Source organism: Desarmillaria tabescens (genome assembly GCF_030435595.1).
Source record: "Desarmillaria tabescens strain CCBAS 213 chromosome Unknown EV420scaffold_18, whole genome shotgun sequence".
NCBI lineage: Eukaryota > Fungi > Basidiomycota > Agaricomycetes > Agaricales > Physalacriaceae > Desarmillaria > Desarmillaria tabescens.
In genome coordinates, this window is record NW_026848317.1 from 398,804 (window position 1) to 419,081 (window position 20,278).

At 49.4% G+C, this 20,278-nt stretch overlaps 7 protein-coding genes across 7 annotated transcripts; 3 read left to right on the forward strand and 4 right to left on the reverse strand.

Moving 5' to 3' along the window:
* Positions 1-72: 72 nt before the first annotated feature.
* EV420DRAFT_1544603 (uncharacterized protein) lies at positions 73-1,177 on the forward strand. Its single transcript, XM_060473241.1, has 4 exons — positions 73-353; positions 403-501; positions 551-660; positions 710-1,177. Exons 1-4 carry the CDS (start codon positions 167-169, stop codon positions 1,076-1,078), a joined length of 765 nt encoding a protein of 254 aa, XP_060330551.1. The 5' UTR covers positions 73-166; the 3' UTR covers positions 1,079-1,177.
* Positions 1,178-2,091: 914 nt separating this feature from the next.
* On the reverse strand, positions 2,092-2,283 carry EV420DRAFT_1245792 (uncharacterized protein; the record flags this gene model as incomplete). Its single annotated transcript, XM_060466686.1, has 1 exon — positions 2,092-2,283. A coding segment is annotated over one exon (192 nt), but the record flags the coding sequence as incomplete, so codon positions are not given.
* A 3,689-nt stretch (positions 2,284-5,972) lies between these two features.
* Positions 5,973-8,016, forward strand: EV420DRAFT_388546 (uncharacterized protein). The gene is made up of 4 exons (XM_060481947.1): positions 5,973-6,232; positions 6,292-6,405; positions 6,462-6,581; positions 6,630-8,016. The coding sequence occupies exons 1-4, from the start codon at positions 6,200-6,202 to the stop codon at positions 7,911-7,913; spliced, it is 1,551 nt and encodes a 516-aa protein (XP_060330553.1). The 5' UTR covers positions 5,973-6,199; the 3' UTR covers positions 7,914-8,016.
* A 130-nt stretch (positions 8,017-8,146) lies between these two features.
* EV420DRAFT_1544608 (uncharacterized protein) lies at positions 8,147-10,733 on the forward strand. The gene is made up of 13 exons (XM_060473242.1): positions 8,147-8,337; positions 8,441-8,589; positions 8,617-8,926; positions 8,954-9,250; positions 9,272-9,276; positions 9,392-9,541; positions 9,596-9,755; positions 9,811-9,864; positions 9,915-10,063; positions 10,177-10,295; positions 10,354-10,375; positions 10,425-10,508; positions 10,573-10,733. Exons 1-13 carry the CDS (start codon positions 8,158-8,160, stop codon positions 10,688-10,690), a joined length of 1,797 nt encoding a protein of 598 aa, XP_060330554.1. The 5' UTR covers positions 8,147-8,157; the 3' UTR covers positions 10,691-10,733.
* Positions 10,734-13,482, reverse strand: EV420DRAFT_1544612 (nitrogen permease regulator of amino acid transport activity 3-domain-containing protein). Its single transcript, XM_060473243.1, has 9 exons — positions 13,395-13,482; positions 13,365-13,366; positions 13,304-13,343; positions 12,393-13,238; positions 11,957-12,341; positions 11,745-11,900; positions 11,083-11,691; positions 10,925-11,030; positions 10,734-10,873 (listed from the first exon to the last, which is right to left on the reverse strand). The coding sequence occupies exons 4-9, from the start codon at positions 13,222-13,224 to the stop codon at positions 10,847-10,849; spliced, it is 2,115 nt and encodes a 704-aa protein (XP_060330555.1). The 5' UTR covers positions 13,225-13,238; positions 13,304-13,343; positions 13,365-13,366; positions 13,395-13,482; the 3' UTR covers positions 10,734-10,846.
* Positions 13,483-13,586: 104 nt separating this feature from the next.
* EV420DRAFT_1544614 (uncharacterized protein) lies at positions 13,587-15,836 on the reverse strand. Its single transcript, XM_060473244.1, has 6 exons — positions 15,580-15,836; positions 15,442-15,524; positions 15,302-15,388; positions 14,549-15,252; positions 14,171-14,502; positions 13,587-14,120 (listed from the first exon to the last, which is right to left on the reverse strand). The coding sequence occupies exons 1-6, from the start codon at positions 15,671-15,673 to the stop codon at positions 13,678-13,680; spliced, it is 1,743 nt and encodes a 580-aa protein (XP_060330556.1). The 5' UTR covers positions 15,674-15,836; the 3' UTR covers positions 13,587-13,677.
* Positions 15,837-16,149: 313 nt separating this feature from the next.
* On the reverse strand, positions 16,150-19,670 carry EV420DRAFT_1643148 (uncharacterized protein; the record flags this gene model as incomplete). The annotated part of the gene is made up of 6 exons (XM_060477459.1): positions 16,150-16,996; positions 17,055-18,940; positions 18,993-19,046; positions 19,107-19,262; positions 19,314-19,406; positions 19,443-19,670. 6 exons carry the CDS (start codon positions 19,668-19,670, stop codon positions 16,150-16,152), a joined length of 3,264 nt encoding a protein of 1,087 aa, XP_060330557.1.
* Positions 19,671-20,278: the final 608 nt, after the last annotated feature.

Here is a 20,278-nt window from a genome sequence, read left to right on the forward strand (position 1 = left end):
ATCTGCACCCACGAGCGATACCGCCAGGCTAAGAACATTTATTACTTCATTCTTGTTCTCGTGATTCGAGCTTTGTCCGGAAGTAACAAGTCAAAACATATGACGCATCGACGGCGATTGCGAACTAACACCAACTAACACCCCCTCTCTCCTATCACACGTCACAATGGGCAAATTCTACGACGAAATGCCCGGATATGTTATGGCCATGATCAAGAAACAGCATATGTTCTGGGTAGCCACGGCTCCACTGAGTGCAGATGGGCACGTCAATCTATCATCCAAAGGGGTTGAGGGGACTTTCCACGTCATTGACTCTCACACGGTATGGTACGAGGATCTTAGTGGAAGCGGTAAGCTTACTGACATATATATGCAACGAATCTCTCTCATTATCATCAGGAGTGGAGACCATATCACACCTTCGCGAAAACGGAAGGATTACTATTTTGTTCAACGCTTTTGAAGGTCCACCAAGCATTGTCAGGCTGTTTGGACGAGGTCAGTAAATTCCGAAACGATATTCTGTGAATGAATAGATTTTTTGTAGGCAAATTTTACGAATTCGGTACACCTGAGTACAATGCATTTATTCTCCCCGAGACCCGTCATCCTGGATCCCGTGCGGTCATCATGATCGATGTGCACAAAGTCGGGACAGTAAGGTCATGTTTATTCTCGTAGTATCACTGTGCTCAGAATGTCCCAGTCCTGCGGCTATGCTGTACCATTTTACGAGTTCAAATCACATCGTACCAAGCTGCTTGAACACGCGGCGAAAGTTGAGCTTGCTGATATCGATGCCGAAGAGGCGGACAACACGATATGCGAGCCTCCTCGACCGGATAATGGTCTGAAGCAGTACTGGATCCAGCACAACTCTCAGAGTATTGACGGCCTACCTGGTATGACTTTCGGGCCGAATTCTACGGAGAAATTCCAAACCAGGGGCAAGGTGTATAAGAAGGATGACGAGAGTGTATCGATGCAAGGTTATTTCGGCAAGCTGGATATGAGGTTTATTCTTGGCTTTTCTTTGGGTGTAGCGGTTACCGCCGTTTCAAACTTTCTCTTATAGTATCGACGGAGCTTGGAACGGGATGGAAACGATGTAATTGTATGCATGCAATGTACGTGCCGGAATTCTAAGTATGCGGTATGGTAAAAACATATGTGTGATGAAAACAGAGAAAATGTATGCAAAATTTGTCCAAGGGGAGAAAAAAGCCGATTGTAACAATGTCTACAATTCTTGTCCAAGGTGTAAGACTTCCTGACTTGGAGCAATTTCAAAAGGCGAGAAACTGGGAGGTGCGGGAGATGAGCTGGAAGCATTCGAACTACGGCTTGCGAACGGGTTAGTAAACAAAGTCGTGTCGAACAGCTGCTGATCCTTCCTGAGACAGTCAAATAGCGTTTCCTGCTGTTCTCTCTTGACCTCCTGGTACCACTGCTCCATTGCTTCCTCTGTGCTGAGATATGGATCCTAAGTTGCAACGTCAGAGATGTGAACATGATGGGTTATCAGAGAATGCTCACAGCAGAGTTTGGTTCGACCCACGAGATATCAGCATCAACACTAGCGAGATACCACGGCGGTTCGATCCAAGCTTCTTGAGAGGGAATATCAGTCAAGTCCGAAGGAATGAAACCATTGTCACAGTCGCCCATGCCGCCTGATAAAGATGGAGGAACCAACTCGAATTGCCTCGGATCCGCAGGCCACGAGTATGAAAGCTCTTCCGGCTCAGCAAACAGCATTGGAACGGATGGAGGATCGAAGGATGGATGGACAGAGGAAGAATGGTACATCATGACACAACTCGGACGGCGCTGCAGATCATCTCTCGTCTCAGAGACAGGTCCAATGGGGACATCATCTTCTTCTCGATAGATGACCGGAGCGGCAGGGGCAGAACCAGGTGGAGGGCACGAGGAGGAGCGGCGATAGGGCAGGCTGTAATCCATGGAGGAGTGAGGGATCCAAGGGGGGTATACGCCGTCGGGCGCAACGTTGACAGTCATTTGCTTGCGCCGCGGATACCGACCGCGTTGCTCTTTGGCACCTTCTACCCTAGCCTTCTGTCTTTTGGGCTGATATTTGTAGTCTGGATACCGAACAGCGTGCTCTATTTTCTCCTGCTCCGCCAACATCTTCCAAGGCTGCTTTTCAAGAGAAGTCATGTTCTTCCAAAGAGAACCGGCAATACGAGATAGGTTGCGAGTGTTTCTTTCAACAGAAGGAGGGACTCTTTTTTGGCGGATAAAGTCGCAACGAAAGAGAATGAACGCGTTTGGTGGTCGAGGGATGTGTCCCGGAGGCGGCCTTCGGGCGTGGGACTTTTTATTCTTGTTTTGAGGGATGAAAGAGGAGGGTTGTGAAGGCGCGTCTGAAAGAACAGCAGAAGACGAGACGGGAGTGGTCGGCGTAGGCGTAGGAGAAGAATACGACAAAAGAGGCGAAGGCGGGTGAATCGAAGACGGAGGGAGGGGAAGACGGCGAGGCCTCGGGATCATGGGTTGTCCTTATGGGAAGTACAGACTGAGGGGAACGAACGAGTATGATAGAGCCTGTTAAATAGCCTGAAATCAGATAAAAAGGACGCCGTTCTTAAAGAGTCCGCGGGGCGTCAGAGTGGAAAATAAGGATGGCCAAAGGGCCTTTGTTCAAGTGATCGCTGGGACCGTTTGTCTATTTTAAAACGTTGCCTGTGGACCGACGTATGACTACATCCGCCTGGACAAAGATTGTACACTGATTGTTGTTATGGTACACCGACGCCTTTGCACCAAGAAAGTCGGTTCCGATGTTGGAGCCTAAGCCTTGGATCGACTTGACCTTTCGAGCTGGCGAGCACGGAAGATTTTGGGCCAATCTCGATCAGAAACATCTCCGTTTGATTAAAACAACGTGTTTTAGGGGCGGCCAAAGTGACGGTGCAAAAGAACGCCTTTTTGTCCGCTGAATATGGAACGGGCCCTGAAGACAAGGAAAATGTGGAACCGAGAGTGTTCTCGCAGTACGGTCGGGATGCCAACTGAGCGAGTCTCTATGAACACAGGAGACCTCATAGAGCCTGTACTGGAAGTTTAGAACTAGTCAACCGCCGGAACATAAAGGGAAATCGACTTTCCAATCACGGTCACGCCAACACCGATATTATCCGGCAAAGTCCGTATCAATTTCGAGTTCATTAAGGGGCAAATATGCAGAAAAATGCTTGCAGTAAGTAGCCACACTAGGTAGGTCATAACCCCTGGCTCTCAACGCCCTCGATGCGAAAGTTACATCTTCTAATCAGACACTGCCAACAGACCCAGGCCTCGCTGATTCCAGAGTTGCTCGCAACTCCAAGAAGCAAGGGTCCGCAAGACAGTAGTGAGAACCTAAAATATTATCGACGTGTTGATACGAGGCAATCGACAAGAAGTATCCACCAGCATCCTCTGTCCTGTGGTACGCCTGCACAAATCTCCGAAATCTTCGAGGGCACAGGGTGCTGATTTACCGGCAGTGTAGAAGATCATTGGCGAGAACCAGCATTGTTCTACGACTGCACCCAAACTTCGACCATCCCCTCGCGAATAGTGACGTAGCTTCGTCAGCTAGATCGCAAGAAGGCATCAAGCAAGTCTTCATCATGATCGGGAAGAACCATGGGCGTGTCGGAAGGTCAAATTTTGAAGAGAGGTACCCCGGTCAAAGAGGTATAACAAGGTCTAGATGAGTAACCGGTCGCGTGCAATCTTGAGATGTTTGAGCGCTGGTAACATAAGGGTATCCAAAAATGGCTCCGAAATAGAGTCTGGTGGCACGTCAATGGCTTCTCAAAGTTCTCAGCGGTACCCAACGAAGACGAGGAGCACGAGGTGAATATACGGCTGCTGTTGCACCACCCTCTGCCACATTTGGACAGTGCGCGACATGCAGGATTGTATTAGAGAAGAAATAGACCTTGGAAGGGAAGATAGAAATGGACGACGAAAAATGATATTGGATATACCAGACTTAGGAACATCCTCTGGTTATTGGGGCTGTCAGGTAAAGGGTGACTTGAAAATGTTAACCAATGGTCGGAGTTTCCCTCAACAGTGGGCGTAAGGTTTGGTCCAATCAACCTCTTCCTCTTTCGCGTCGAAGTCATCGCACTGCGCGTGATGTCTCCCGCACCGCATCGGGTATTACTGTAATTCGTTTTTGGAAACAATTACTTTAATATCCAACTTTTCCAAGAGAGAGATTGGCTCGCATGAGCTTATAACCGTGTAGTCATGGCCACTAGGCTGAGACTATCTTTTCATGGCAGCGAAAAGCAAGGTTACGTTTCTGCTCGTAGAACTGATGAATGGTACTTGGTCTTGTTTGTCCTCCGAGTCCAAGATGGATCTAGGATCTTAGAGAACTTTGATGAACAATCGAGGTAAGGGTGCAGGGAGTTTTCATCGCTTGTCCGAGCTGTTTTGGTCCTCTTGCGGACGCCACATGTCTTTATATTCTTTGTCTTTGTTGTCATTAGGAGGATGATGAGCAGGCGTTTCGACGCGTCTGTGAAGTTGCGACAAAATATTCAGTAATAGTAGGCCACGAAGTTAGTGATGCTACCTAAATCTCAACACCATTACGATACAATGGACTCCATATGTACAGACTCGGAAGCTTGCTCGTATAGATAGTATAGCGGCACCGCGCATCCTGAGTCTCGTAGGGAGCCTCAACCGTGAGATTTTCGCCCAAAGACATTGCAGCGGGATCCAGCTAAGCTCAGCCTAGCTATAAGACCATCCATGAATTCATACGGTGATGTCAATTCATACCCTGTACATGAGTTAGCCTGAAAATGAAACAAGAAAAGCTCGTCTCACACCAGGACAAGATACATTTATTGATGGCTCAATATCGCTTCTTGGAAGATATCCGAGCAGGTGCTGGGGTCCGCGTCTCGAGACGACGTTCCCAAGGCCGACAAGAATCGTTAGAAAGCGCATATTCTCAACCAAGACGCATATAGCCGACTCAGCACCGGTCTTCTAATTCTCGGTCGGCTGTCATGCCATCCTTCTCCAAGCGGTCGTTATTTTTCTTTCGCATGACGACAGAAGAGAGTCCAAGGTCTGTTGTAGGGACGAACGCTGGTAGATGTTAGGGCGACGTCGAAGGATAGTGATGGTAGTAAAGAAAGAAGGGGCGCGATCATCCCGCAGCTTGCCTTCGAACGACCATGACGCTTGCCGATGGTGTCGTTAAAAAGGCTTACATTTGTTGGTTCGTCGACGACATACGTCGTCCAGGGTCCAAGAAATCGTCGCGTTATGGGCCAGTGGATGACCGGAATCGCCAAGGCCCCAAAAAGTCGTACGTCTCGTTGGTTTTTCTTCCTTGACAATCGTTTCTCATCAGAAAGGGATTTCCTAGAATCAGCATGGAGCTTTGCAAACTCAGTACAAAATTTCACAGAGCTTCCGAACTCCAACTGTCCGGGATTCGACCGAGCGTATCTAGACGTTCCTTGGACGTACTACTCGAGGCGTTTGAGTATGCTGGCTCCGCGTGTCTATGATTTTGTCTCAATTCTGTGCCACGCATGCAATACCACCTATCCAAGCAACGCTTTTCAGGCAGGGTTCATGAGGTAGAGAGAAGCTGAGAACTTCGAGAGTATTACCCCAAGGTGCGTAGCTTTCGTTCTCCAGCACGCCGCATACTGACCTGCGTACAGAAACCAACTACCCGTGGGGAACACGTTTTGTTTCAAAATACACCCGTTTCATCGCGTCCAGTGTTCTCTAGGAAGAGTAATAGACGAGTAAAGAGGTCGATTCCGGTCGTGGGTTTACATGGTGGGTCCCGACTCCCATTAGGAACGAACATAACCATTTCGGTATTTAATCTGTCTAATTCAGTACTACGGCAGTACCCTCCGAATCCCAAGCTCAGCATTCGATTAGGCGCCCAAGGTCACCTGGCAAAGCTTCAATGCCTCGAGGAGTCTATCGTGGCTGATATCATAATACAGGGTGCTTTCCAGGTGCATCTCCCACTTGCGTGAGCCCACATCGCTCAAGATGTCGAAGATATGCCCTGGCAGCCCTCTGAAAGACCCTGTCCTATATCTCCACGATGTTCCTGCTGCTATCACTATAAAGCATCTCAAATCAGCTCTGCAAACGGCGACCATCGATTTTGACGAAGCAGCGCGATATGCCATCGTCACATTTCCCTCGCCCATGCTTGGTTAGATTGCATCGCCTTCTACTGCTGGATTGGACTGACAAGAGAATTACCTAGCAAAGAGAGCTATGAAGGCTGGTGTCGTCTGCTCCGTCTCGGAGACGTCCGACGTGAATTTGTCTTTGTCCGCCACCCCGCCGGAGCGCCTGGACCAGGCACCTCAGGCTGCGAGTCCGGTGAGGTCCAATCTACTGAGCGATTGAGGACAATGGTCTCACTGGTTTCCTAGCAGGATCCGTCTCGAAGGGATAAGATCCTTCAAGTCCCCAAGGACGATAATGGAAAGATTGCGAAACGGGGCTCAGATTCAGACCTCAAAGAGAAGGAGAAGAATGAATGCAGACCCACCGATGTAAGTTATACCAATTTGTTTACCTCGTCCGCTTGACCAAGTTCCTAGGTTGATCGCGACCAGGGTCATGCCCGCTTCTCATCTAGTCGATCGCAATGTGCTGATCAATTTGCCGAAAAGCCACCTTCTGTACAAGCACCTCCCGTCGTGGATTCCATCACTCTTCAGCGATTGTTGAAGGAAGAACGCGAGCAATCAGATAAACGGAATTCTGATCATATTCGAACTTTGGAGAAGAAAGTCGTCGAGCTTCAGCGTCAGAATAACATTGCCGAATTAGAGTTGCAAAGTCAGCGACAGCAGATGTCCAATCTGAAACGGGACATCAACGGTTCGACTCTGGCAAGAGCACTGCAGGCCCTTAGCGACGAGAAGGATGACCTTGAGCAGAAACTAGCGGATCTGAGCTCGGAGGTCGAGACGATGAAGCTTTGCCAGACACAGCTCGAGGAAGAACGATCACGATTACTCGATTCCCGTGACGAGTTACAGAGCACCAAAGAGCAACTGAAAGCGCTGTGCTGCGAGTTGGAGGACATGGAGCGGGAGATCACAGAGACCAACCATGTCGTTCGAGCGGCTAGTTTCAAACACTCGCTCGAAATCTTCGATCTGCGAAAACAGCTATGCCTCGCCAACTCACGATGCAAGATACTGGAGCTTGAAAGAGATAAGCCACTCTGGGAAGAAGCTAGAGTAAAGAGAGAACGGAAAGAGCAGAAGGAACGAGAGATGGAGGAGAGGCGACGGGCCGAGGAAATCTTGGAGTCTATGCGCAAGACGGAGGAAGAGGAGCGACGAAAGGAACAAGACAGGACCAAGATAGAGGAAGAGGCTCGCCGAGAACGAGAGAGAGCTCAGGCTGAGCATGAAGAAAGGCAGAGATTGCAGCGGCAAAAGTGGCACGAAGCAACGAAGGCTGAGAAGCGGCGATGCCAGAGACGGGATAAGGAGAAGTGGAATCTCGAAAACTGGACGGATTCCCAGGCGGTTGAACGTTTTCTCGTCCTGACGGACGAGTTCGAGACCACAGAGTACTCTAAATCGAAACCGTTGACGTCTTCAGGCATACCTTGGCCTGTGCTTACCAATCCTCGACGATTCAAGGTGACGGATCTTGACGATTGGCAGGCTGTGGATGACTTCTTCAAATTTGCGAAGCGCTATCAGGAGGCGCATGTGTACAAGAAGATGGTGATGAGGGCAAAGCAGATGTTCCATCCTGACCGATGGAAGTCGAGGAGCCTGTTGAGGACCGTGATGGATGATTCAGTTCGTTCTTCTCTTGAAACAGCTGGAAACAAGGTATCTCAGGCAGTGAATGCTTTGTGAATTCTACCTTTTCTATAGTCTCGTCTTCGCCAATGCCAGATGTACATTATGTATGTTGTAGTATCACACAATCTATGCTGACCAACATCAAGCTTCACAATAAGTTTGAACAACAAACGTTAGTGACTTTTCGGAGCACAAAAGACAAAGGAAGAGAAGCATCGGAAACTGACAGTGAGATTTGAATTTTGGGAGGATTTGAGACTGTCGTCGCACGTCACGTGACTATAAGGGTTCTTTTACGATGACCACCCCTTCCAGATACGAGGAAGATAGCGACAGCGATGGCGAACCATTGTACCTCTGGTCGCGTTCCCAGACTCCAGAAGAAAATTTCAACGATGCTGAAGGTGCAGATGAAAATGGCAATTGGCCTCTGAGCATTGTCAGTGAAGAAGTGGGGTACGACAATCAAATCAGGTGCGTGATTTTTTCTTTCGTACAAGTGTATTATGCTGATTTATGCTTGAACAGGAACGAGGTGAGGCATATGACAACCCTTTCGTCGACGTGCTCATGAAACATAGATCCGCTGGGATACGTGGAGTCGCGAAGATGGGACAAATAACACATATACAGAGCAAGATATACCGCCCACTTATCTTAAATCGCATACGACACGGCAGCGAAGAAAGCGAGAAAAAATGGCTCGGGAGTCTCGAGATATTGAGATATGGTCCTCCACGGATATTATCAATACCAGGACGCGTCTGAGGGCGCAGGCATACGAGGAGAAACTTGCTTATACAAATGACGAACCTATCCCTATTTCAGATAAATTGGCGGCACTGCTATTCGATAAAAATGTGCCGCCACAAAAACAGCCTACACCTGAAAGCTCCAGCGAGGATTCCGACGGCTCTGGACCTTCAGATGGCAATGACTTTGAACCAGATCTTCCAGCAACACCTCCGCCTTCATCCAGGCTGAGGAACAGGATGTCCAACACCCCAGCAAGCTCGCGCTCCGGATACAAACTTCCAGGCTCAGCACAAAGAGCACGCTCGCCAACCGTGTCGACTCTATCGTCCTCGTCCAAGGGGAAGGGGAAAGAAAAGCAAGCATCAACGAGTAGCTACAGGTTGCCTTCGACGTCTTCAACGTCCACTAGCACTGGTGAAGAGGGAGCCACTCGGTCACTCCCGCACAGGTCCGCTAGGCGAGACGGTTCTCTCAATCTGCGAAAACTCTCTTCTGCATCGATACGTTCCCCCAAAACCAACATTACCAAGACTCCCCGTTTTCCCAATGTCGGCTGCAGCACTGGATCGTCTCGAGTCACCCCAATCGCCCAACCTTTGTTTACGCATGATTCGGTGTCACAACCCCTGCATACAGTGATCGATATCAAGCGAAAGCGATCGTTGACAGCCTCGGAAACATCATCACCACGGGCCTGCTAAACGTCTTGAGAAGCTACCACAAAGGTAGGTCAGCATAATCTTACTATATTGGGTTGCTTAACAGATTTTTTCAAGGCTTTCGCGGCGCGACGTATTGCAGCGGATTTGGACCCTCGAAGCAGCGAAAGCAGAAGCAGCTCCCGTTACGTTCGTGAACGAAGTCGATGATGAAGAAACCCCCGATCTGGACAAGGATTTCACGTATCTGGAACGGGAATACGTTCGGTGCGTGGTATTGTCCTCCTTCTACTCGCGGCGTTGCATGAACTATCTCATTAGCGGTGCGGGCGCTCCAGACCCCGTGGACGATGCACTCCTCACCATCTGCATATGCAGAACGTGCACATACCCATCTTCGTGCGGTTGCCAAGCGGATTCTGAAGTCAAGAGAGTGAGGCAAAACGGGGAAGAGGTTCAAGTATTCGCCTATTCTCAGAAGGTGAGGTCTTATTTTACTTACCGCTCTTTAAACTGAGAGGGATTATCTCTTACAGGGCTTATTCAATTTTAATGTGGCCAGTCATGTCGCTGTCATCGAGTGCAATAGGGTTAGCGCAAACTTCATTCGGCTGGAATACGTGACTTGATATGCTTCTAGCTCTGCCGCTGTGATCTAAGCTGTATAAACCGTGTGGCCCAACTTACTCGTCAGGTTCCCATTGAGGTTTTCAAGACAAAAAAGTGTGGCTGGGGTGTTCGCTCGTCAGTTGATGTTGAGCGCGGGAAGGTTCTTGGGCTGTATACGGGGTAAGCCATTTGTCTCAATCCTTTATGTTGCTGTGTTAGTGACTATGGCGCAGGTTATTAGTGTATGGTATTTATGTGATGTCGCTTGCAAGTTTGCTGAAGAGATAATACAGACCTCGGACTGTAGCCAACAAGGCATCGGACCAGTCATATATCTTTGCGTTAGATTTCACAGAAGACGGAAGCGAACCTGAAGAAGAGGGTGCTTATAGCGTTGATTCGACACTGTATGGTGAGATATATTTCACGGTTCTATCTTCCGAGTTCGGTTTGACACCCGGTGCCAAAAGGAAATTGGACGCGTTTCTTGAAGTGAGTTTTCAAGACACCGTGCTCGGATTAGACACTGACGAATCTCTAGTCATTCATGTGATCCGACGCTGCAGATATATCAAGTCGTTTATGACACGATCTTCGAGGTATTTACTGTAATTTCCCTCGTGGCGTCGATATTCATGCTGTTTCTGCAGATGAGGACACCTTATGTCGCTTTTGTTGCGAAGATGAAGATTCGACGCTGGCACCGAGTTTACATTTGACTACTGTCCCTCGGCAGCTGGCAAGAAGCGCAAGGGAGGGAATCGGTGTCTGTGCGGAGCATCCAATTGTCGTGGATGGCTAGCTTAAGAATCTTTTGGACTTTCTTTCATTGTACCTGTTGGGCGTTGCTTGTTTTTCTAGATTGTTATGGTTGTAGTATTATGTATATAGGACGGGAGCCACTGTTGTACCTATGTTCATTAACTCATGTATAAATATCATACATATTGCGGGCTGACGACATTATGACGGATGTAAGAAAGTTTGAAGCTAGGACAGGTTGTCAGTCTTTGATGATTTCGCCAGATGCTAGAAACTCACATATTCGTCATAATGGTGAAGTAATTGTCGAAGCTGCTTGCGTGAGATTTCAGCACGGTACAAGATCTCATCATCCGTCCGCTTCCCGTCGAAATACTGATTGATACTGGAGCAAACGTCAGCACAGGTGATCATTTTGATTGGGCAAATAAACCTACTGATCAAATCGCTTAGCGATGAGAGCGTCCTTGCCTTCTGACATGGCTGAGAGCCATTGACGCTGCAGAGGCGTCGCACGACTTGGGTCCTTGATTATGGACGACGTCAAATTATCATCGTTCGTGTCCCATCCAGAATCCCACTCCTGTTCCTCCTCCTCGAGCTCATCTTGGTCGTCAACTTCCACTCTGCTCCTCTCGGATTCCGTTGATGCACCACGTGAATACGCGCGCGCAGCCTTTGGCGATAAGGAGAGCCATGTCATCGATGTCATAGGCGGCGAGTAGTCCGTGTCGACTTCCTGGGATAGTTTGCTCCGGTTCTTATTGGCCTTTTTCGCCCGGGCTTTCTCGATGCGGTGCTTGACGCGTAATTTGAGCTCCTTGGTAGCGACTATGCGTACGCGGAGGTGGAGGGCGACGAGTAAATCGCGTTTGAGCATCCATGCAATTACGTTTTGATACGAAGGTATCAGGGCCTTGGACTGGACAACGACGTCAAAGAAGTGTGTACCAGACGAGGTCGATATCGCAGATAGTATTTCGGGAAGGGAGGACACTGGCTGTAGGGCAAATTCTTTCTCGAATTCAAAGGTCAGTTGCCGTACACTGCACTGACATGTCAGATACGTTTTTGGAGGCTAATAACGTTTTACACGTACGGTGCTGGAAGTTTCGGAGGAAGAATGAATAAAGTCTTCAGTCCGGTGTGTACGATATCGACAACCTTTGCCCGCCGATGTTGAACGAGCCAACGAACGGTCGGGAACAACTGCGACTCTAGGTCCCAGTCTAACAGGGTGCCCATGTCGGCCAGCCTGTTATATAACCGTTAGAATGTAAAGCGTGCCCTTTAATAAATGATAAATCTCACGAAAGTGTAATAGACGCAATCTCCATGAATTTTACTAGGCCTTCAATCATATTGTGATCATCGCCATCGATGTGAGGTGTCCTGAGGTTCAAGGAGTCGTCTAGCAACAGCAAACCTTTCCAAGGCGCCAACGCCGGCAGTCTCCAGCCGAAAGCCATTTCTGGGCCCCAACTCTGCCATTCTTCATCCTCAGGCTGATGAAGGTCGTCATCTTCGGAGTACAGGATTTGATCCAGAAATGGCGGAAGCTGCAACTCGAGAGGAATGTTGTTTATCGTGACGTAGGCCATTGTAGACAATTTGATAGCTTCGTAGAGCGCTTTCATGGCCGGCGCGATAGAGGAAAATCCTAAAGCTTGGTCCATGAAGTTCGAAAACGGTTCACCTGATACCGGCAATTTTAGACGCTGGTAGACAAGGACGAGAGCAAACAAACCTTTTGCCATACAACTATCCTTGAGTGAACCCAGTGTACCACATTCTTCCTCCACGAAATTGTGTAGGACTTGTTCTTGATAAAGGACGGCAGTCATCGTGAATACGATCTGTTCGTATACAATATCTATGTACTTGAGGTAATTGCCTGATGTGGAGGATGAAGGATGCGGTAGGTCGAGGACAATCACAAAATTGAAAGTCTGGAGCCAGGTTGAATTGGACGGGGCGTGTTGCTGTGAAGCCTTATCTGGGCTTCCCTCGGCATCTGACCCAGGACTTCTCGTCTCCCTGCCTCTGGCGCCGACCCCAGAATTTTCAGGTCTGAAGCGCCATTTGCCGTCCGTGTCGTCACAGACGGGGTGCCCGATAAAAGCGAGATCGTCAACGAGAAGTTCGCATTTCTGGTGGCACATAGACCTCTGCGGGCATAGAAGGCCTGCTAGGAAGGACGATGAATATCCAAAGAGGGCGTTGTATCCGTCTTCGGTGGTGGTGGAATCCAGATCTTGTGTCGGAGAGTTCCTTCCAGAGGGAGGATGGGATGATGAGCGGGTCATGGAAGTCGATCTGTCGCGCACAGATTGGGTACGTTTCCACGTGTACTCGGACTCGTTGATTTGTGTACGTGGTTGAAGGTCCAAAGGATCTCCAGCATCACCAAAGTTGGAGGCCCTCCAGACGTTATCAGGCTGAATAAGTGACGAAGCATGCTCTGGATGCGGTCTGCTCAATCTTGGAAGGGACTCGGGATTTGCAGGCCACTGGTACACGAGATTCGCCTCTTTCGCAGACGTCGTCACGAGTAAAATGGCAAGCAATGTGTCCGCCATAATTTCAGATCGTTCCGTGTTCGAAGAGAATATAAATTTTCCTGTCTCCGTTGACTGTACTGTTGTAAATTCCACTTGCAGAAAAGTTACATGGAAGGTGCAGAATATAGACAATGCGCCCTTCTCAGCTGGGAGAAACTTCAGGAACGAGAAACACAAGTACGACGTATTTCTTACCGTAGAGATGACCTCGTGCACCGAGAGAGGGACCTACGACGCACAGACGCCTTCAAGTTGTCAGTGCATGTGGGCGTGGCGGTTGAAGAAAATGAAACAACACCGCCACCTTTTTCGGGCCGATCATCCGTACCCCTCACAAGCCCTCAGGCCTCAGTGGGAGAGATTCCTTCCATGAAATGTTGTAAGCCGACGTAAAAATCCATAATCATATTGCTTCGTAATGTGCGTAAATGTAAAAGGTATATATGTTTAGTAGGAGGTGCATATAATAACTTAAGACATATCCAACATATCTTGATATATACGGTTAACGGCCTGCGAAACCTTATTACCAGCGTCCTCGATAACAGCGCGAAGAGGGTCGTCCATCACCGTGTTCAATAAGTTCCTCGACCTCCATCGATCAGGATGGAAGGTCTGACGAGTCCTCGAAATGAGGTCCCTATACGTGTCGAAAGGAAGAGATCGTCTGGCACGTTCGAAGAATTTGTCGGCTAGCGTCCAATCCTCCATCATGCCCACATAAAATCGGCTCGGGCTGATCAAAACAGGCCAAGGCACCGCAGATGGCGTAAGTGGTTTAGCTTCGGAAAATTGTGTCGTCTCGAACTCCCTCAAGACGAAGATAAAGCGATTTATCGCTCTATGGGAAGACCACAGTTGACCGAGCGAAAGCTTCCAATTCTCCTCGTCTCGTCTACGACATCTTTCTTCTTCTGCCTGCCGTCGCCTGTTGCCATCCTCGTCCTCCGTTCTCGTTCTATACGCTCTTGTGCCTCCCGTTCGTTCTTGATGGCTTGTTCCTCCGCCGCCTTCTTCTGCCTTTCCCCCTCAGCAGCCAGTCGCTTCCGTTGCGCTTCCTCCTCCATCATCTGCTGCATCCTCTTCCGCGATGCTTCCAATTCCGCTTGACGCTGGGCCTCCATTCGTCTCATCTCCTCCTCCTCCTCTGCCTCCCTCTCCTGCCGAGTGGCTTCATGTCGTAGCTGGTGCACCTCTTGCTCTAGCACTTCGCGGCTCAAATGGGCAGCTTGGAGCTGCTCATTCAATGCAGAGACCTGGCATTGAAGCTCGGAAACCAACGGCCAGCGCTTCGTCCTCTTTCCTTCTCCGTCACGCGAGCACTCGATTCTGCAGAACGAACGCGTTCATATTCGTCCCCAGATGTCCTAAAGCCAAAGCCTTGCCCTCAGCCTTCTCCTTCTCCAACACAGAGATAGCATGACGCGCAATCGCATTGGCCGCTAGTGCACTGTCAAGTTCTGCTGTTAAACGAGAAGTCCTTTCCTCGGCAGCGGCATTGATCCTAACAACCAGGTCCTCCATTTCAGAACATCTCCGCCGTAACTGAGTGTGAGTATCGGCAAGACGACGCTTCAACCGGGATTGTTCCGAGTGTTCCTCATCAAGCTGTGCCTGCAGTATCTCCCGCTCCCGGGTGGCGTTCAACAACTCCTGCTCTAGATGATGACGCGCAGCCTCGGAGCTATGCAGTTTTAGCTCAATCTCCCGCGTGCTTCCCTTCAGGAGATCAAACCGACCCTTCCAGTTGGTGCGCTCATGTCGCAAATGGACCAAATAATCATTCCGACTCTGCTCCAACGCGTGTTGAAGCTCTTCTTCGAGTTGCTCGTTCTGTTGATGAAGAATATCGACCTGCTCTTCGAGCTCTGCTGTCTTCAGCTCGACGGTGCGGACCCGCTGTGCAACTGGAGATCGTGGGAGCGTGGCGGTCACAGAATCAGGGCTGTGGTCGAAAAAACTTTGTTTCGTGTCTGGCGATGCCCTTCCCGACTGGTCCGAAGAGCTGTTGTAAAGGGTGGATCGGTCGTCGCCGTCAACACTGGACTAAACATTGCCTCAGCAGGAAACTTCCATCAGAGCGTATCCAACTTACGTCGAAAGTCGTTTGCGATTCGGATTCAGACTCGCCTTCATCCTCGTCCTCTTCATAGAGGTATGGAACTTGTACTTCTATGTTGTGCTAAAGGAGTTCAGGTAAAACACCGATGACTATTTACTTGAAAGCGAACTCACAAGGTCATTGTCTCGGATAGACGCGTCTTGTGCACCAGTGATAGCCCAGTCACAAACTCGCAAGAGTACTGCATCGCGGTCAGCTAGCATAGATGCAATGAGTACTTGGGGGACAATGTCAACAACGAGGAAACCTACCGGAAACCAACAATGATCGAGTGCGAACACGTTCGGAGCCACGTTTAATAACGGTAGCAAGCTCTCTGGTCAAAGACCTGATATCAGCGTACATAGGCAATAAAGAATGTGATGTTATTCGAGGTATTGAAGTAGTATGAGGGTATCGTTGGAGTAGTGATGAAAGAGAGGAACAGAGATAAATATGGAACTGGCAGTCAACAAAACGCGCGGCAGCCGAACAAACTCCCTTGTGATCTTGCTTGACTGCCCCCGCATGACGCACGGTGTCAACGCGGCGTAACATGACCTAACATAAAGTATTCAGTTGCTGTGGAAAGTCGAAAGAATCACATTCATCAGTCAAATAAGCCAAATAAGGTTCATTGCTGTACATTGACCCCGGGCATCGGTTCGACGAAGCTTGCTCAAAACGCTGTCCAAAGGTTCAGTACAATAGAATGAACACTGAACAGTACAATAATATTTCTTTCCTTTGTGATATACCAAGATGTAAGCTACAAAGTACGTTTCAATTTTAGATACATTTACTGTAATAAACAAAAAACACTCCACCGACAAATGACGCGTCTACCCTGTAGAAGCCATTGCTGTGATGCCTATCTGCTTCAGAGACAAGATACAGACCGACGTCACATCCTCATCAGCCAAGCTGATCTTATCAGGATCTAATTCTTCTCCCCTCCGCCACTCAAACCCAGGATGCTCGTCATTGGGTGTGAGCCTATCCCTTGGCTCCTCAGGATCATGCTCTCCATCCGCATCCGACTCATACTCCATAACACCGGAGGAATCTATCGTCCGAATGGGCATAAACAATGGTGCTTGCTGTCCAACGAACCTCCTACGTGTCTTCTGAGCATCATTGTGATCCACTGTTTTCGTCGCAGGGTCAACGAGTCTTAGCGATGGATTGGTTCCTAGTCCCCAGACCGGCTGAATCTCCCCAACAAACACTCTCGAGCGCTGGACAAGGAGCGTATTGGAACTCCCATCCTCTGGAATATACGCTGTCCCAATCTTCTCCCCAGAAAACCCATAGATTGTACCCCAGTACTTCACTGGACCCTGCTTACGTTCACTGAGCGGGGGTATATTGGTCCGACCACCGAGAGGAGAGACATGTGGAGGATCATGTCGTTGCACATGAGAATGGTGTTGGAGCTGTGCAGGGTTAAGGCGATGTAACGAAAGTGGGTTGTGATCTTCTCTCGTCTCAGCGTCCCTAGCCTTCTGCGACTTGCTTGATTTTCGCGGAGGCCGTGAAGATGAAACCAGTGCTCGCTTGGCGGAGCCGGTCCTGGCTGAATGATATACCTCGCCTCTAGCTCTAGTGCAGACATCGCAGGTGCAAGTATTGGTACACCTCGGACAAACGAAATCTTTCGCGTCGGCATCGAATTCCAAATTGTCGTACCTTGAAAGAAAAGAGAAGTCAAAGATCATCTATCTGCTAAGAACGATGTGTGACCTACTTGGTCGTAATGCACTTGACGCAGTACACCTTTCCACATCCGCAATACACGGATAGTCGGAACGAGCGTCCTCTGCACTGATGGCAAAAGGAAGCCTTGTCCGTCATTGGCCACTCGGACCTCTTCCGGGCAGGAGGGCCCACTTTCACTTTGTGCGTCTTCTGCTTTGACAACGCACGAGATGGAGCTGGGGGAGGAGGATCAAGAGGAATCGGATTAATGCACGGACTACTATCATCAAGGGAAGTCAAGTCTGACATCTCCCATTCATCGAGCTTGTCGTTCGTTGGCTGATCTTCTGGGACAATGGGACGTTGTGGTGACGGTAAACGAACGGAGGGATGCGTTTCTGTTTCGATTTGAACGGCGGAGGGAGGCGGGTTCGGAAGAGGTGAGGGTGACTTCTGCCTGGGAGATCCCGAAGATGACGATGACGATGAGAAGGACGAATGGTCCATGAACTCAAAACCACCCAAAAGAGATGGATCGATAGTACCATCATGCAAGGGTTCAGAGTTCTCTAACCAAATGTTGGGCAGATCAAGAGCGGAATCGTGCAGATACGCATTGTCTCCGATAGAAGAAAAATCGTGGAGGGGGCCGAGTAGCTGTTCCTTTCCGTGAGACGACGATGAACAGAATACGGTAGCGGAATTGGGCATAGGAAAATGGTGTACAAGGGGGGGATGCGTCGCAGGACCGACGCGTGGCTCCAACATACCTGTATGAGGATCGTCGAAAACAGGATGGAGGTGTATAAAGTCGCTGCCGAGGTCTGCTTCGATATGGTATTGCGGAGAAAGCAAGATATCCTTTGTAGGGCTGATAGGAACGGCCTTTTGTTTGCCTCTGGCCTTTGCAGACATGGTCGGGGGCGGTGGGGGAGTCCCGGACGGTTCAACGTCGACTCCGAGTGTCGAGTCAGCCTCGGGATCATACCATTGTAGATCGTCGGTAACACGATGACCTTTCAGCCGTCTCCTGATGAACTGCAAGTTCATGGACAAAACTTCTTCTGTAACGGGATCTTCATCTTGCATGGTGTATTCGTAGATTCCCTGGCGGGCATCGATAAGTCGGACATGCTCCAAGGTATCGTCATAGTAAACAGAGAAAGTCATGACTGGTTCATCGTCGGAGGAGAGAGACGTCTCGATGGACTTTGTGCGAGAGCTGACTGACTTTGTGTGTGCCTCATCTGCCAGTGAGTGCGTTCGCGGCCCAACCGACTCCTTCCTCCACTTGGAAAGATTTAACTTGACTTTTGGAATCTTCGGCAAGGGTTCCCGGATGACGCTCCCCCTCCCGTCCTCTCTCACACCTGCCACACTCTGGGTGTGCTGGCCCGCGCCCGCATGCACCTTATCTTTCTTGGGCCACTTTCTTGGCAGCGGCGAAGGCATGACCTCAATTGACGGCTTGCGCCGTTTCCTCGGTGATGAGCTGAACTCGGCTTTTCGATTTGGGGTCAATAGAATCTCGTCATCAGAGCTGTAGCTTTGACTTCGTCGATGTCTGGTCATAGATGGACGAAGGCTACTGCTGAAGGGCTCAGCTGCTCTCATGGCTTCCTCTTCTTGAAAAGCGGTGCGAAGATTTCCAAACACTTGGATGAGATCTACGGCCTTGTCTTTGGCTTTCCTAGATAGGCCATGCCTAGAAGGCGTTACGGTCCTGTATTCACTCCTGCGACGAGGCAAGGGCGGGACCGCAACATGAGACATGAAAATTCGGCGACGCTTCGGAGGAGGCGGAGGAGTGAAGAGCGGCGAAATATGTTCTGGTGGAGAAGGTGATGTGGATTTAGGACTGGATGGCAACTGCGCCGAACGAACTTCGGGAGTTCGGAGCAGGACATTGGACTCTCCAGAGGGGAGCGAAGTGGACTATTACACCTTGGATAAGGGCATCGCATCAAAAGTTTTACGAGACACATACATTAAATTCGGCCGCATCGGCCGTGCCCACCGTTGCACACGATAGTGGCATAGTCTATCCGACATCGTGTAAGTTTCTAGTTGCGCCCAGGGAAGAAAAACATTGAAGAAATACCTGTTTAACGAGGTTTATGAGCTCATCTTGGTTGCTCCTCGAGTTATCTACTCCAAGCAAGCCGTGATCCTCAGCGGTAGCAATTGTATCGGTAGTTTGCGTTATTACTTCTGGACAAGTCATTGGCATATCAATTCGCGCGGTGGGTAAGTAGTCCTAGAAGACGACTTGAGTCCAGTTGACGGTAGGACCAGATCAGGGTATTACCGGTGCGTAGGATGAGGAAGGCGAACTCGACGAAGCCATCATTTGATACCGCGAAGAATAGGAAACGCCGTGACTATTTTGTTCTGATTGCACCTAGACGCGACGTGAGATCAACATACCAACGCTAACAGACGCGACACGTGCCTCGTTGATGCCGCTAACAGATACGGCTTGCAAAACGCCATTGACCACATCGAAAGCACCGTCGACGCTCATGTATGGCGCAGAAACACGCGACATGGATCCATAATGGAGGGCATTGGCACTATGAGGCTCCTTGGGCGAAGAATGGTCCGCGTCTGGACATTTCTGGGCTGTCAGACTGCCATCCCAATTCGACAGTGAAGATCCGGACATCGCAATGGTCCCCGAAGACGTCCCAGAGAGCGAAAGTCGGTTCCCAAAGGGATTTTAAAGGGTAGTTGAAAAGCGGTATCGTGGTCAATGGGAAATCATAAGAGTTTGTTCCTGATTGGCATCGGCATTGACTCGAATTACAGTCACAGTCACGGACGGTCCGATAGATCCGACGACGCGTCATCAAAAAATAAACACGCGTCTCCGACGCGTGTGTCACGTGAATATCCCGCTGATATCGCCTGATATCGCTCAAGAGTCAGGAGTCAGGAGTCAGGTCTTTAAGTTGAAGCTCCTCGATGTCGATGACCGTTCAACGTTCAGTCAGCGCTCTGCTGCAGTATCATTCACATCGGGAACTGGAGATTGGCGATTGTTTAACTTGGTTGACGTAGTACTAAGACGGAAATTCAATGTACGTGAGCCTCAAAATATCTCGTTTTACTCACTAATTTCCTCTTCTCTTAGGTGCTCTTCTTCCCGAGTGGTGCAGCTACCAATGCCAGAATTGTCACCAATATATGCACTCAAAGTGCTATTGAGCCCGTATTGGAAGTTATTTATCGTAGACGGTAGACGCCGTCCTGTCAGAAGGATGGTGTTTCACG

Excerpts from the sequence above, each read along its gene's own strand:
- EV420DRAFT_388546 (XM_060481947.1), top strand. The coding sequence starts at position 6,200 with ATGCCATCGTCACATTTCCCTCGCCCATGCTTG. Across the intron at positions 6,406-6,461 it reads CACCTCAGGCTGCGAGTCCG|GATCCGTCTCGAAGGGATAA; the intron begins GTGAGGTCCAAT and ends GTTTCCTAGCAG. Across the intron at positions 6,582-6,629 it reads ATGAATGCAGACCCACCGAT|GTTGATCGCGACCAGGGTCA; the intron begins GTAAGTTATACC and ends CCAAGTTCCTAG.
- EV420DRAFT_1544612 (XM_060473243.1), bottom strand. The coding sequence starts at position 13,224 with ATGGCGGACACATTGCTTGCCATTTTACTCGTGACGACGTCTGCGAAA. Across the intron at positions 12,342-12,392 it reads GGATAGTTGTATGGCAAAAG|GTGAACCGTTTTCGAACTTC; the intron begins GTTTGTTTGCTC and ends TGCCGGTATCAG. Across the intron at positions 11,031-11,082 it reads ATCGCTAAGCGATTTGATCA|TATCAATCAGTATTTCGACG; the intron begins GTAGGTTTATTT and ends CGTTTGCTCCAG.
- EV420DRAFT_1544608 (XM_060473242.1), top strand. The coding sequence starts at position 8,158 with ATGACCACCCCTTCCAGATACGAGGAAGATAGCGACAGCGATGGCGAA. Across the intron at positions 9,756-9,810 it reads TATTCGCCTATTCTCAGAAG|GGCTTATTCAATTTTAATGT; the intron begins GTGAGGTCTTAT and ends TATCTCTTACAG. Across the intron at positions 9,865-9,914 it reads CTGTCATCGAGTGCAATAGG|CTCTGCCGCTGTGATCTAAG; the intron begins GTTAGCGCAAAC and ends ATATGCTTCTAG.
- EV420DRAFT_1544603 (XM_060473241.1), top strand. The coding sequence starts at position 167 with ATGGGCAAATTCTACGACGAAATGCCCGGATATGTTATGGCCATGATC. Across the intron at positions 502-550 it reads TGTCAGGCTGTTTGGACGAG|GCAAATTTTACGAATTCGGT; the intron begins GTCAGTAAATTC and ends GATTTTTTGTAG. Across the intron at positions 661-709 it reads ATGTGCACAAAGTCGGGACA|TCCTGCGGCTATGCTGTACC; the intron begins GTAAGGTCATGT and ends AGAATGTCCCAG.
- EV420DRAFT_1544614 (XM_060473244.1), bottom strand. The coding sequence starts at position 15,673 with ATGTACGCTGATATCAGGTCTTTGACCAGAGAGCTTGCTACCGTTATT. Across the intron at positions 15,389-15,441 it reads CTATCCGAGACAATGACCTT|CACAACATAGAAGTACAAGT; the intron begins GTGAGTTCGCTT and ends GAACTCCTTTAG. Across the intron at positions 14,503-14,548 it reads CTGGGGACGAATATGAACGC|GACGAAGCGCTGGCCGTTGG; the intron begins GTTCGTTCTGCA and ends AGAAGGAAAGAG.